At 31.5% G+C, this 13,833-nt stretch overlaps 2 protein-coding genes across 3 annotated transcripts in view; one reads left to right on the top strand and one right to left on the bottom strand.

Annotated features, from left to right (window-relative positions):
• Positions 1-11,620, bottom strand: part of LOC118194383 (uncharacterized) — a 100,237-nt gene extending 88,617 nt beyond the window's left edge. The window contains exon 1 of the mRNA XM_035365531.2: positions 11,435-11,620. Within this exon, the coding sequence (XP_035221422.1) occupies positions 11,435-11,466 (32 nt within the window). The 5' untranslated portion in view covers positions 11,467-11,620. The remainder of the gene's footprint in view (positions 1-11,434) is intronic.
• A 690-nt stretch (positions 11,621-12,310) lies between these two features.
• Positions 12,311-13,833, top strand: part of d4 (double PHD fingers d4) — a 96,294-nt gene continuing 94,771 nt past the window's right edge. Inside the window, exon 1 of one of the 2 annotated variants that reach the window (XM_035365532.2) lies at positions 12,311-12,406. In XM_035365532.2, the coding sequence (XP_035221423.1) occupies positions 12,354-12,406 (53 nt within the window). In that variant the 5' untranslated portion in view covers positions 12,311-12,353. Of the gene's footprint in view, positions 12,407-12,652; positions 12,768-13,833 lie in introns of those variants that run through there. The other variant, XM_035365533.2, reaches the window with a different exon arrangement.

The following is a 13,833-nucleotide window of genomic DNA, read 5'->3' as shown; positions in this document are numbered from 1 at the left end:
TGACAAACCCTCCTAACATTTTTCAAAGTATCTGTACATAGTGCATATACATCTATTCTCAATAATTATGGCATCCCAAAAGGTCACAGGTAAAAATTGCAGAAAAAAGCAAAATGCATTAACTTTGGTGCCAATTTATAAAAAATACTACTTATTTTCAATCTAAATACTTCAAGAGATTCCATAAACACTGAAGCCCCTCTTTACATTTTTCAAAGGACTAACAGAAAAAATGTAAATGGTGCAAAATTATTATTATTTTTTTATAAACTTCCAGTCAAAACAAGTGTACCAGTCAAAGAAAAGCTCATTAGTAATACATAAATTACTGTTTTGAATTTTATAAAATGAATAACTTTAAAAAAGATTAACAGAGACAACTGAAGGTTCTTTCTCATTATCAGCACTTCCCTGTAAAATATTCACAAGGGAACCCAGGTAGGCACGAGCATGCGTAGAACAGCATGAATATCCACCATCAAATTTGACAGTAACTTTATAGCTTTTTTTTTTTTTTTTTTTTTTTTTTTGGCTTCGAGTACATTTTTTTCCTTCTTTCAAAGAATTGTAATGGAACTGTGGAGTTTGCTAGCTGAAGAAAAAGAATGGTGTTCAAAAATATGGTGTTTGTCCAACAGTAGAGAATGCAAAAATTTACATTCCATGAAGTTGTATTTCTTAAGTGATTGAATTTGATAGACCAAAATTTGTGCACAAAGTAGAATTGTGCAAAGATCTAATATTTTTTTAAGTTTAACCATATCTTTTTTTTTTTTTTTTTTTTTTTTTTTTTTAATGACGAGCCCTTTAAATATTAACTTGGCAAAAAATTAGTTATCCACAAGTTCACAACTTTTTGGAGGGAGAAGGATAAGGATAGCCAGAAAGTACCAAATAGTGTCAAACACTATGCTTCAATATTTAATAATAAAAAATAAATTCATATGCATTAAAGAAAATAACTTACAGAATACATATACACATAACTGTTATTTTATTTCTGCTTATTATTCAATTTGTACAATATTAGAAGCCATTTATTTAATACTATTAATACTTTGAAATTTCAAACATTTATTTACATGATATTATAATTGTAAGGAAAATCTCAAAATACCAAAAAATATCAGAACTAAGCCGAGACTACCTGTCAACGGTTGTTCCAGCACAGGCTCTTAATATACATATATAAACCTTAATAATAATTAGATACAGTGAGTCTACTAATAGAATATTTGTTTACACTTTCAATATTTATAGAAAAAAGAAATAAATCTTATCTACTTGGATTCTGCACATGCTTCTTGATGAATAACAATTTTATTAACACTTGACATCAGCAGCTTCATAGTTTCCTTGAATTAAAGCAGGAATTCACTACTAGGATATTATTCAATAAACAGAACAAAAATACATAATTGAATTGAATTCATATCAACATTACAATTCATAGAATGCTTATATCACTAAGAAAACATGGATCAGAACATGCATGGCAACGCCGGAAACTGATGCCATCTACAAAAAAGGATACATAAAACTCGTGTCATTAAAACATTAATACATTAAAAGTCTCATGTTCATTCAATAAAGCTATTCATAAAACAAAGAATATCTTCTGAAGTTTATTCATGGCATTACATAACATTCTCCCACCGTTTTTTGCCACCTTCGAGGTAAATCAACAAATTTTGAAAGTTCAACAGCCCAGTCTCTTCAGTATCTTGATTACTCTACCGTGTCTTGACGTCTGAGGAGCCCCTGAGGCACCCTTCTGAATTGGTCTTTCATTCTGTGATGTTGCTGGTGGGCCATTAGTACGATGTTGTTTTGGTATAATGGGATCCCCAGAAGAATTAACTTCTAGAGGGTAAATCTTTTAGACTGGACGAACGAGATTACGAAGTGGAGTTTTGACTTTGATGACTCTCACATGGCCGTCCCTAACTGGATACATTTCTTCAATCACTGCAAGTGGCCAATTGTCTCTTCTGGTTTTCAGAACCAACAAGGACCACTTCTCCAACTTTGAAAATTTTGTCAGATGTGCCAGCTTTTTGCACCGACCTAAGTATTCTTTCTGGAATCATCATCTGAATTGCTCATGTAGTTCTTGGCAATAACGTTCTCTCTTTAACAGTTTATTCCTATCTAAGTGATCAAGATCACCCATTCCAAACTCTTTTACATCTTGGAGAAAGTTGGATGGTGTTAGAGGTCTCCGTTGGAGACGTATGTTAACAGTGGCTTCTGCGTTGCAAAGAACTGTGGGCAGTTCCTCATACGTAACAGACGACTTACAAAGAACTCAAATACGTAGATTTTTCACTATGCGAATTAGTCTCTCCCACCAACCATCCCACCATACAGCAGTTGGGGGAATGAATTTTCAGTTACTTGGATTTAGAGTTTCAAGAGCAGCTATCTTTTGCCATTCAATTTGGTTCAATGCAATACAGACACCGATAAAATTCGTGCCATTGTCACTATAGAAAACTGTCGGACGGCCTCATTGGGCGATGAATCTTCTCAACGCGAGTGTACAGCAATCTGCACTTAAGGATGTCATAATCTCCAAATGTATTGCTCTGCAAACTGCCCATGTAAACAGCACCACCCAGACTTTAGTCCTTTTCCTACGAGTAAAGTTCGAGCATCCCGTACTCTGTGTAAAGGTAAATGAATAAAATTCATGCCATTGTCACTATAGATAACTGTCGGACGGCCTCATCGAGCGATGAATCTTCTCAACGCGAATGTACACACAATCTCCCAAATGTATTGCTTTGTAGACTGCCCATGTAAACAGCACCACCCAGACTTTAGTCCTTTTCCTAAGAATAAAGGAACCACACCAGTCAATTCCGGTGACTTCGAAAGTTCGAGCGTCCTGTACGCTGTCTAATGGTAAATGAATGGTAGGTTGAAGGTGACTTTGTTGTGAATCTCTTGTAGGTAATGCATTTCTTGATTATTGACCTAATTGTCTGTCTAGCTGAAACAATCCAGTATTCTTCTCTAATCACTGACATGAGCATCTGAACACCGGCATGAGAATTCTTTTTATGCTATTCGAGTATTAGACTTTGCACAATATGATGCTTTGATGGAAGTAGAATTGAATATTTAAATCCAAATTCATCATCTCTTTTGAGAATCTTTGTTTTCACTCTTATCAGTCCTATCTCATCTCTGACAACTGAGAGACCATTTATTACATCTCCAGTTTGAGAAAACGTTTACGCTGAACTAGTACACCCAAAGTATTTCTTGACTCCTTTAACTCGCCTGCAGACATGAATTTTGAACTATTTACAGATTTTGCCTGACAGCTTCTAATGAATTTTAGAACCCATGCCAAAATTCTTACAATTACTGAAAAGTTCGAATATTTTTCATACCACTCAGATGTATCAGTACTCATACTAACATTTCATACTACAGATTTCTTTCTGATTTCTGAGGAAAGTAATGCCTCGTTTGGTTTAATTTCAAGGCGTGGCCAACTATCCTTTGGATTCTTTAACCAGTTAGGACCCTCCCACCATGAATTTTTAGAATTTGATGAGGGGTACAACCCCTAGATGGTATATCAGCTGGATTTAACTGGCTTGGCATGTAAGACCACTGATTTGCCTCTAAAAGTGAACAAATCTCTCTTTTCGAAAGGTTGTCTAGATTTGGTACAGGCTTAAAATGAATAGAAAGGCTATCATCCGTTCTATCCCATAGAATACCCAAGAGTGAAATCTGATTCTTAGAAAGAGATTCCGAATTATCATTCCTCGAAATTTTATTAACGTCGTTTATAGGACCGAATGTCCACATCTGTAGGTCTATCTTAGCTTCTGCCAAAATGTCAATTGATGTATCCATAAAATCTTTCAAATCTTCCTCTGTGTCAAGAGAGCTTTTCTGCTACGTGACTTTGCTTGGCCGACACTCTAGACAAATGGAAGGAAATGATAGCACCTAAAAGATACGGGCTGGATCTAACACCAAAAACTACCTTCATGAGACTATCCTTTTTCCACCAAAGGAACCTTAAAAAATCTCTATCCTCTTTTTTAAGTTCAATTCGTAAGAATGCGCGTCTTATGTCCACCATAACTCCTATGCATTTCTCCTTAATAATAAGGCAGGTATTTCCTCAATCAAATTCTTTCCATTTACCAAACAGTCTGGTAAGAATAGTGTAACGTTAGAGAGTGCTAAGAGCACCATCCAGTGTGTTCAGTTAGTTCATAGAAGATGTAACGCAGTGATGATGCGAGATTTCCGAGATTGTGATATTATTATTTTTAATTAAATCAATTTATATTTTATTGGTTGCCTTAAATGAAATTTTATGTAATACTATGAACCACCACATTATTAAAGTTGGATTACCACTGAACCTTCAAACCACTGGTGCACATTTAGTGCATCTGCTGAAAACCAGGTAGGAGAATCTTTATTGAATTATTGAAACTGAATTATAACTGTATAGAAATTAAATATGGCTAAAAATCTGTCAAGGTTGAAGAAGAAACGCACTTCCGTGCGTTCAATGTTGACGAAATTAATTAACAAAATAGAATTTGCTATCAACAACGAAAAGGAAACAGTTGATCAATTCGAAGCATTTTTGGAGCAATTAATCGAAAAAGAAACTGACTTAAATTCTTTAAATTGAAATTGAAATCTTATGAGAATATTCGAGACAATATATGAAAATACAGAAGCTTCAGAAGAAATCAAAGAAAAAATTAACTCATTAGTCAACAGAGCCAGTTATCAACAGTTCAACATTTGAAATATCTTTCGAGAGCCACATTTTTTAAACATAAGTTATATAGGTAGGTATATTGTTATTCACTTAATTAGAGTACTTTTACAATGGCTTTTACTAAGAACGTCTTCAATCCGATCAACGTACGTTAGCTGAGGTCGACTCTTTTCCCATTCTCCCATCCACACTTATCGTGTATACTCGTTTTGTGTATCTTCTTTCGTTTATCCTCTCTATATATCCAAACCATCTTACTTAATCTATATAGGTATGTCAAATAAAATTTGATATTACAAAAACTGAAGCCACAACAATGACGAACAAACAGTAATGTGAATAATGGCCTTGCATTTCCTTGTAAAGTTTGTGTAACTCAGGCTTGTATGTTGTTTTTAATTTTAAACATGATTCCAAGTTCTCATTAAAAAGACGACTTCTCAGTTTACTCTTGATAAGGTTCATGCTTCATGAATATGTAGACTGAATAAGTAAAGAACACAAGCTAGTTTTTTCAGTTGATTTTATGTCAGGAATACTATTCCATGGATTAAAAATTAGCATATATTCCCTTTTCAAGCCTTTCAATGCAGACTTGTGAACTAAGCTCGTATCTACTTTCACCATTTTTTTTTTTTTTTTTTTTTAAATATTAGTGCTAAGACGTTCAAATTTCAAGCTCCATATTTCTTTGTCTTTTTAATCCAGCAATTTGATTTGAAAGTTGCCAATGTCAATATTAAAGGGAGACAAATTTAATTCTGTTACAGTAGTATTACGAGGTTTTTTTTTTTTTTTTTTTTAAAACAAAGGCTAACGTTGCTTCGTTGCTTTCGAATTCCTGAAACCTGTTGAGATAAACTTATTTGGACTCAGTTCATATTTAGACAGTAGTTCTATAACAATATTTTAGGAAAAACATCCAGAAAGGAATACTATACTGTATAAAAGCTAAGGTACTACAGTCAAAAGTTCGTTAATTCGGACACCCATAATCCGGAATGATCTATAAACCGGACCTCAAAGCTACAAACTTTCTGCGCATGTGTCGCATTGAAGCATGCGCGTAAGACCTTTACGGCTGAGAATATGCATGTGCGCATGCGCAAAATATGTTTACGAATGCGCGTTTAATGTATAACGGATGGTATAAGCTAAGCTAAAATTATCTAATTCAGTTAATGTTGCAGATTGCGTCGTTCCTTAATTTTCGAATTGGATCTGGCTTATTATTTTTTGCAGACTGTTAAAGCAATTTTATAAAAGTAAGCTTGAACTTTCGATTATATCAACTAGAATTTCTGATATATATTTACTAATATGTAAAGGATCTACAAAGCAAAAGTATGTTTCGAAGTCCATTAAACAAAAAGTGGAATTGCTGCAAAAAATGGATAAAGGCATATCCTTTGTTTATCTAACCATTCTGAAATCTGTTTATCAATTACCCGCTGCTCTGCGTGTGTGGGGGGGGGAGGGGAAGGAACGTCGTGGCGCGCAATGAACTGGAAGTTGATCTGTCAACACTATCCTTATTTTCAGGGCAGATGTTTTTATTTTATTTGGCTTATAATTCCTTACTAAATATAGTATTTCATCTCGATGTACTCCGTCTTTGATATGATTTAAATTAAATTTCTCGTCATTATAATTTGCTTCCGATAGCGAAGAAAGTGACACAGAGGTCACTTTCGAACGAAAACGAAAGAATTTCGATTGACAAATTAGTCGCTATTCTCGACACAGCAATTATAGGACTTGAACAGCGGAACTTTGTATCTGAACAAGAAATTATGTCTGTTTATAGAATTAAAGAGAAAGAAATATCACATAAAAAACGAAACAACTTACATTGAAAGAAATGCTTAATAAAGTAAATAAATAAACATTAAGCTTTTTTTTTTTTTTTTTTTTTTTTTTTTGTAAATTTTGATACCCTTTAGATCATAATTGTTCTTTCTTTCATAAATTACGGTTTCATATTTTTAATTTTATAATTTCTGCATGCCATCTTACCAGATTTAAACTGATGATCTATAATCCGGAAAAATCGATAATCTGGAATCGTCGAAGTCCCGACTAGTCCGGATTAACGACTTTTGATTGTACTTTGCATGTAATCTTTATTTTGATATATGCAGAAACATATATAGGATGGTTTTAAAATACCAACATATGAAAAGAAGGGTAATAAATATATTTTGAAAAAATATATACATTCAGTTTAAAAAAAATCTTAAATGAATCTTTATATCAAACATTTTAATATTAATTTTTTAGGATGACACATAATTTCATATGGTTTTTCATTTATAAATAAACACATTTACACTCAAGGAGAGGAGCTCAGTTACCTGGCTATCTCCAGGAGACGCCTTACACAGATTAAATCTAAATTCAGGCATTACCAAATAAAAATTCTTCAATCACTTATGTTGAAATACAGGAGAGCTATCTGCTCAAGGGAAGCAATGTCTTCATGAAGGGCATTTTATGATAAGCAGACTTGCATTTGTGTTATACACGAGAGAAAACCCTCGATGACACTCAAGCAGCCAGCCCATTTTCGGAATTATAACTGTGGCATTAACGTTTAAGCGAACAAAATTCTAAAAACACAAATGCAAACTAACTAGTTAACTAGTAGCTAAACATTACTTTAATATGTTAGTATGATATGGCAAAACATTACTCGAATTTATGGGTATGGCTTTATCATATGGCTAAATCTGATAATTTTATTATTAAAAACTTGATACTAAGATAAAATACATCTAACATTTTTTCAGAAAATGTTCACAGTACTGAAGTCCATATGATACATCCCATGTGAGCAATAAACACCATTATGTAAAGAATAAAAGTTAGATCTTGGGAGCCTGTAGCTTATACATCTAAACGTATGGTATCAGAATAACAAAAGTAATCGGTTAATCTTTGGATTATGGTAACTTGGCAATTTTTTGGCAAAAATTTGGCGACCAACTCTGTTACAGCAACCCTCTATTTTTTTTTCGCCGCCATTTCGTCTTCACGAAGTAAAGACATGTTTCTTTTCTTTTTATTTACTCAACACTTTTTCCAACATTCTGCTAGCCGAATTACACTTATGCTAGAAATTTTATGGAACAAAACTGCTTAATCATGACAAATATTAACTCCAAAATTGGGAAAAAGAGCAGAATCGCAAACTCCTGGCCGCGTTTTTCAGAATCGCACATACACAGTAACCATGTACACGTCGACTTATTTTTACTTAAAAAAGCATCCTAGAATTGCACAAAAATGGCATTGTGCACACTCTTGACTTTATCCATGTACACTGCTATTTTCTCATAAATTACAAGAATTTGCATGAAAATGCAGGAAAATTTTGTGAATCTTTAAACTCAGTAAAAAGCATATATATGAAATTACCTGATCGCGAAAAAGTATATTCCCTTTCCAAGGATGAACATTTCCACGTATAATATAAATAAAATATCCAAAAACTTTTACCTCTAAATTATGTATTATAAACGTCACCAATGAATTTATAACAAAACATTAAAAATGGTTACAAATACTTAGTGTCAAATATTTAAATTATTTCCATGCCCGTTTACTTCCACTGAAACATATACCAAATTGCTACAAACATATAATTCACAAAATAACTATCATTTAATTAAAATATAATTAAACCATGTACACATCAACTTATTTTTACTTAAAAAACCATCCCAGAATTGCACAAAAATGCCATTGCGCACACTCTTCACTATATCCATGTACACTGCTTTTTTTTCATAAATTAGAAAAATTTCACGAAAATGCATGAAAATTTTGTGAATCTTTAAATTCGGTAAAAAGGACATACAGTCAAAAGTCGTTAATTCGGACACCCATAATCCGGACCTCAAAGCTAAAAACTTTCTGCGCATGCGCTGCGTTGGCACATGCGCACAGGCGTTTTACGCGTGCGCGTAAGACCTTGACTACTGCGCATATGCGTGTGCGCAAGTGCAGAATACGTTTTCACCTGTGCGTTTAATGTATAACGGATGGTGTAAGCTAAAATTATCTAATTATCTATTTCAGTTAAAGTTAATGATTGCGTTGTTCATTAATCTTCGAATTGGATCCCGCTTGTTATTTTTTGCAGACTGTAAGAGCAATTTTCTAAAAGTAAACTTGAACTTTCGATTATGTCAAATAGAATTTCCAATGCTGGAACTTCCAAAGGATCTACAAAACGAAAGTAATTTTCGATGTCCAAAACAAACAAAAAGTGGAATTGCTGAAAAAAATGGATAAAGACATGAAGAATGTGACAGAGAGATTAGTGAAAACGAAAAAATTTCGATTGACAAGTTAGTCGGTATTCTTGGCACAGCAATTAACGGGACTTGAACAGCAGAACTTTGTAACTGAACAAGAAATATGTCTGTTTATAGAATTAAAGAGAAAGTATTGTCACATAAAACGAAGCAATTTAAACAACTTACATTGAAAGAAATGTTTAATAAAGTAAACAAATAAATATTAAGTTTTTTTTTTTTTTTTTGTAAATTTTGATACCCTTTAGATTATAATTGTTCTTTATTTTATAAATTACGGTTTCATATTTTTTATTTTAGAATTTCTGCATGCCATCTTACGAGATTTAAACTGATGATCTATAATCCGGAATCGCCGAAGTCCCACCGAGTCCGGATTAATGACTTTTGACTGTATATGAAATTACCTGATCGCGAAAAAGTATATACCCTTTCCAAGGATGACCATTTCCACGTATAAAATAAATAAAATATCCAAAAACTTTTCCCTCTAAACTATCTATTATAAACCTCACCTGCCAATTTATAACGCAAATATTAAAAATGGTTCCAAATACTTAAATTCTTTCCATGCACATTTATTTCTACTCAAATGTATTCCAAAATACTACAAACATATAACTCTCAAAATCACGATCATTAAATTAAAATATAATTAAATTAAAAAACACTACTTAAAATATAAATAAGCACATACATTAAATTAATAAAAATTAGCTTACAATCCTAATTACTTTAAACTAAATCATTGCTAATAACAATTTTCCAATAATACCATATTAATTTATTTACTCCTTACTTTTAGAATGCATAAAACTAATATCCTCAAATAATTAAAAATACTAACTTACCAAATCTTCTACAGAATCTTGAGTGCATGGCTGATCACAAAATGTCTATTTTCACCAGATTTCTTGCACTGCCATTCAAACTTACTTGTAATATCCTTCCTTTCACACAATCTGATTTCGTTCCCACATGTTGGACATTCATACTTATCCGGAATTAAGCAATTCTTTTTAATTACACATAAACGCAATAAAAATTCTGGATTTACTTTATATAGGGCCATGGGATCCAAAAATTAAACAACACTGTTTCACAGAACATAGAATGAAACTAACGCTATAAAGTACAGAAGATATTTTTACAAATTTACCCCCTTTTCCGATTAAAGAACAGTGATTCATCCATTAATGTCACATGACATATCTCTTGATCTCTCATTTTCCTCGCACAAAATAATGCGTAATCAGAACTGAGTACTTCTCACATTATTCCCAAAGTCCTAGGTAGTAAGTAACCTTTATCGCCTCCAAAATGTCGCCAAACTACCTGTTACCATAATTCCAAAGATTAGCCAAGTAATCCCACAGGAGTGCCAAATGCAAATGCATGTTTTGACATTATAAACTAAAATATAGATATCATGGTCCTCAATTAAACAATCAAAAATACTTTTATCCTTTTCAATAACTAAAGCATATGACTTTTCTTACAAATTTATACACATATCCACTTTGTTTATAACATAATGAAGATTCTCAAGTATAAATACCACAAAACAAGAAACTGTTTTGTTACATACTATAAAAGTATGCTATGAATTACACACAACATTTTTGACTTATATCAGTGAAAAATTATAAAGGAAGTAACTAGACAAAACTATTTAGCAGTTTATTTTGACACGTGTCAAAATTATTTGTGGTCTACTACACAAGTTTGCAATATAAAACATCCTGAATGGTGAAAATGCATTACTTGAAGGCAAGGCCCTTTCTTTTACATATGTCATTTTTAAAGCTCAAAATGAAAGTTGTATTTATTAAATAAAATGTATAAATTCATGCATAATTAAAAATTCATGTGAATCAAATAAATTAAGTGGAACTAAATGGTTTATTTAAACAATTCTGCTAATCTCAGAGTTTTGCACATTTTTAAATACTCAAAATTCACATGCTTTAGATTTGTGTTGATATTAGCTGTATTATCTAAAAGCTGCAATTATAATTAACACAGAGAATAATAATATACACAAAGAATTACTGAATAGTCTACAATAAATACAGAAAAATTGTACATGACAAAACAGTACTTATTGGAATCATGCTCATCGAAAATCTTGAATGCATGTAACAAAAAATAAGATCAAATTGTAATGTAAACAAACAAATAATTAAAATGAAGTTATAAACATTTCAACAAATGGAAATGATTCAGAGGGCAATTTCACAATAGGGTTTCTGATGCCAGTATAATAAGATTCTATTACTTTTTAGACGCCTATATAATGATTAATTGAGAAATAGAAAATATACTTGATTTTCAAATGACAACTTACTGTTTACATATTGAACGAAAGATCTGAAGCATCCAGCATCAGTGGCTTAACAAAGATATATGTAGTTTGTTCCAAAATCTCATCATCTGCGTATTCCATGTATTTATGATTTCCATACAATATTTCATGATGCTGAATGTAATATTTACATTTCGAGTACCATAACTCAAATGGATTATCCGCCATGTTTACGATCATAACTAACATTTATAATGCCAGATTTCACACCAACAGTTGATTCATTCTTGCTAGTAATTAGGAAAATGTAAATTCAATAAACAAAAATTCCAAATACCCTATGAAATTGCAGGGCTTCCTTTGGTAATATAGATAACATTAGTAATTTTCAAAATATGCTACCTTTTATTTAATTGGTTTCATTTTTTATTTAATCAGTTTTATTAATGATTTACAATGAGAAATATGAATACAAGCGTGTTCTGTTTAAAATATCTCTCATGAAAGCCTACATATTCTCAGTGACGCAACTTTCTTGAGTTTTTGCCATAATCTACTAACCATTTGCATATCATAAGTCAGAATGGTATAGATGTATTGATGTGTGTGTTCCATAGATATACAGGTTCTCCATGTTTTTTTAAGTGAAAAATGAATAAAAACTGGCTTCCTTCCGAAAAGACTTCTATAAAATAAATCCTTCTGCACAGGAACTGCCCTGAAATAATTAATTTTTTTAACCACACTTAGCATTAGTGCATTACTTGGGCTAATTAAGATAATATTGACGAATAATAAATAATGAGTTATTTAAGTTTTATATTTTATGTCGTTTTTGAAGGAGGTATGGAAACCGAGAATCAAGTTAACTTTGAAAATTGGGTAAGTTTAAGAATTTGTGTTCACAAATTGGCAATATGTCATTCGCTGATAGAGATTGTTTTTATAACTGGTTGCGGTCATGGCTGATGATACGCTAAATGTTCGGACAGAATATTTAGAACGTTTAAAAAGGTTTATTTGCATTTTGATCGTTCCGTTAGTTATATATTAATTATGTATTTTTTAAACACTGCATTTGAGATATACTATATTTTGAGTTATGCTTTCACTGCAAAGTCTGTTTGAGAACTTTTTTTTTTTTTTTCTCCTTATTTTCCGAGCTAAAAACGATATTTTTTAGAGTTTTTTTCTGTTAATGTTCCAGTCGGATGTTTTTTTTTTTTTTTTTTTTTAAATTTAGGAACTTGAAAACAGATTATTAGTTTATTTAGAAATCGCAGTAAGCTTGGTAAACTTTAGAAGGAAAATAGTTCTAACGGGAGCTGATTAAGAAAAAGTGGCGAATTAAGTTCTTCAATTTCATCTTGTTAATGTGAGAAAATATTTGCACCTTTTTTGCTTTGTTGCATAGATAATTTAAAGTAGTGTAAACTGTAATAAAGAATAAAACATTGGCTTTTTTAATTTATAAAATTTATGATTCTTCATTAAGCTGGAATGTTACTTTGTTTAATGCTGTTGGTGTTAAGTAATAGCTGCTTATTTTGGAAGTGCTGAATTTTTGGAAAAGAAAAGTGTAATTCATTACACTTCATGGACTATCCACAAATTTTATGAGCCATGATAATTTTACATATTGCATCTGTCAGCAGTTATTTTTACAAAATATAAATCTGCATAAGGCATTTCCAGATAAATTTATCAAATCATTATTTTGATCACCCTGTTACAATAAAAAATTCCTTTTTAATCCTCTTGAATGTCCTTTAGCAATATATATTTCATAATATAAGATTAGATATGACTATAGTTGATATTTCTTTTCTAAATTTCTTCCCCTCTTTTTTTTTTACATATTTATATTAAAATGGTAAAGTACAATTTACAAAAATAATAAAAAGTTTTATTTTTGTGGGGGAAAATAAGCGAAGTACTTTGTTTTAATTTCTTAACTAAAATTTCAAAAAATCAGAAACCTTTAATTTACATTCATTAAAATTTCTTAGAAAACCTGTGTAGAATGTATTCTAAAAAATTGTAAAAGCTTGAACATTTAAAGGAAAAGAAAGAAGTTTTTGGTCTACAGTGTAAAAAAAAAAATTTAAAGAAGTTTTTGGTCTGCAGTATAAAAAAAAAACGTATGTCATTAAGCTGCTGAGTATTCATGATCTCTTGTTCTCCTTTCTTATTCTGTCATTTTCTCTTAACATGTCTGAATTTAACACATAATATTTAAAATAAGTTGAAGATGATGAAAAACTTTCGGCTTTCTAGTTGTAGTTTGTAATCTTAATGCAGTAAGTGCCATTGCTAAGGCTTGGAATTAAATGATCAATACTGATTCATGTCAGGGAAAACTGATTTTTGATATTAAGTAGGACTGTTGAGGATGTGGTAATAACATCAGACGGCTCAAATTACAAATCAAGCTCTGAAGT

The sequence above is a fragment of the Stegodyphus dumicola genome, chromosome 2 (genome assembly GCF_044657685.1).
Source record: "Stegodyphus dumicola isolate Sdum_Otavi_A_Nest chromosome 2, ASM4465768v1".
In the NCBI taxonomy this organism is placed as follows: domain Eukaryota; kingdom Metazoa; phylum Arthropoda; class Arachnida; order Araneae; family Eresidae; genus Stegodyphus; species Stegodyphus dumicola.
The sequence above is the reverse complement of the archived record's forward strand: the minus strand, read 5'-3'. Positions and strand labels throughout refer to the sequence as shown.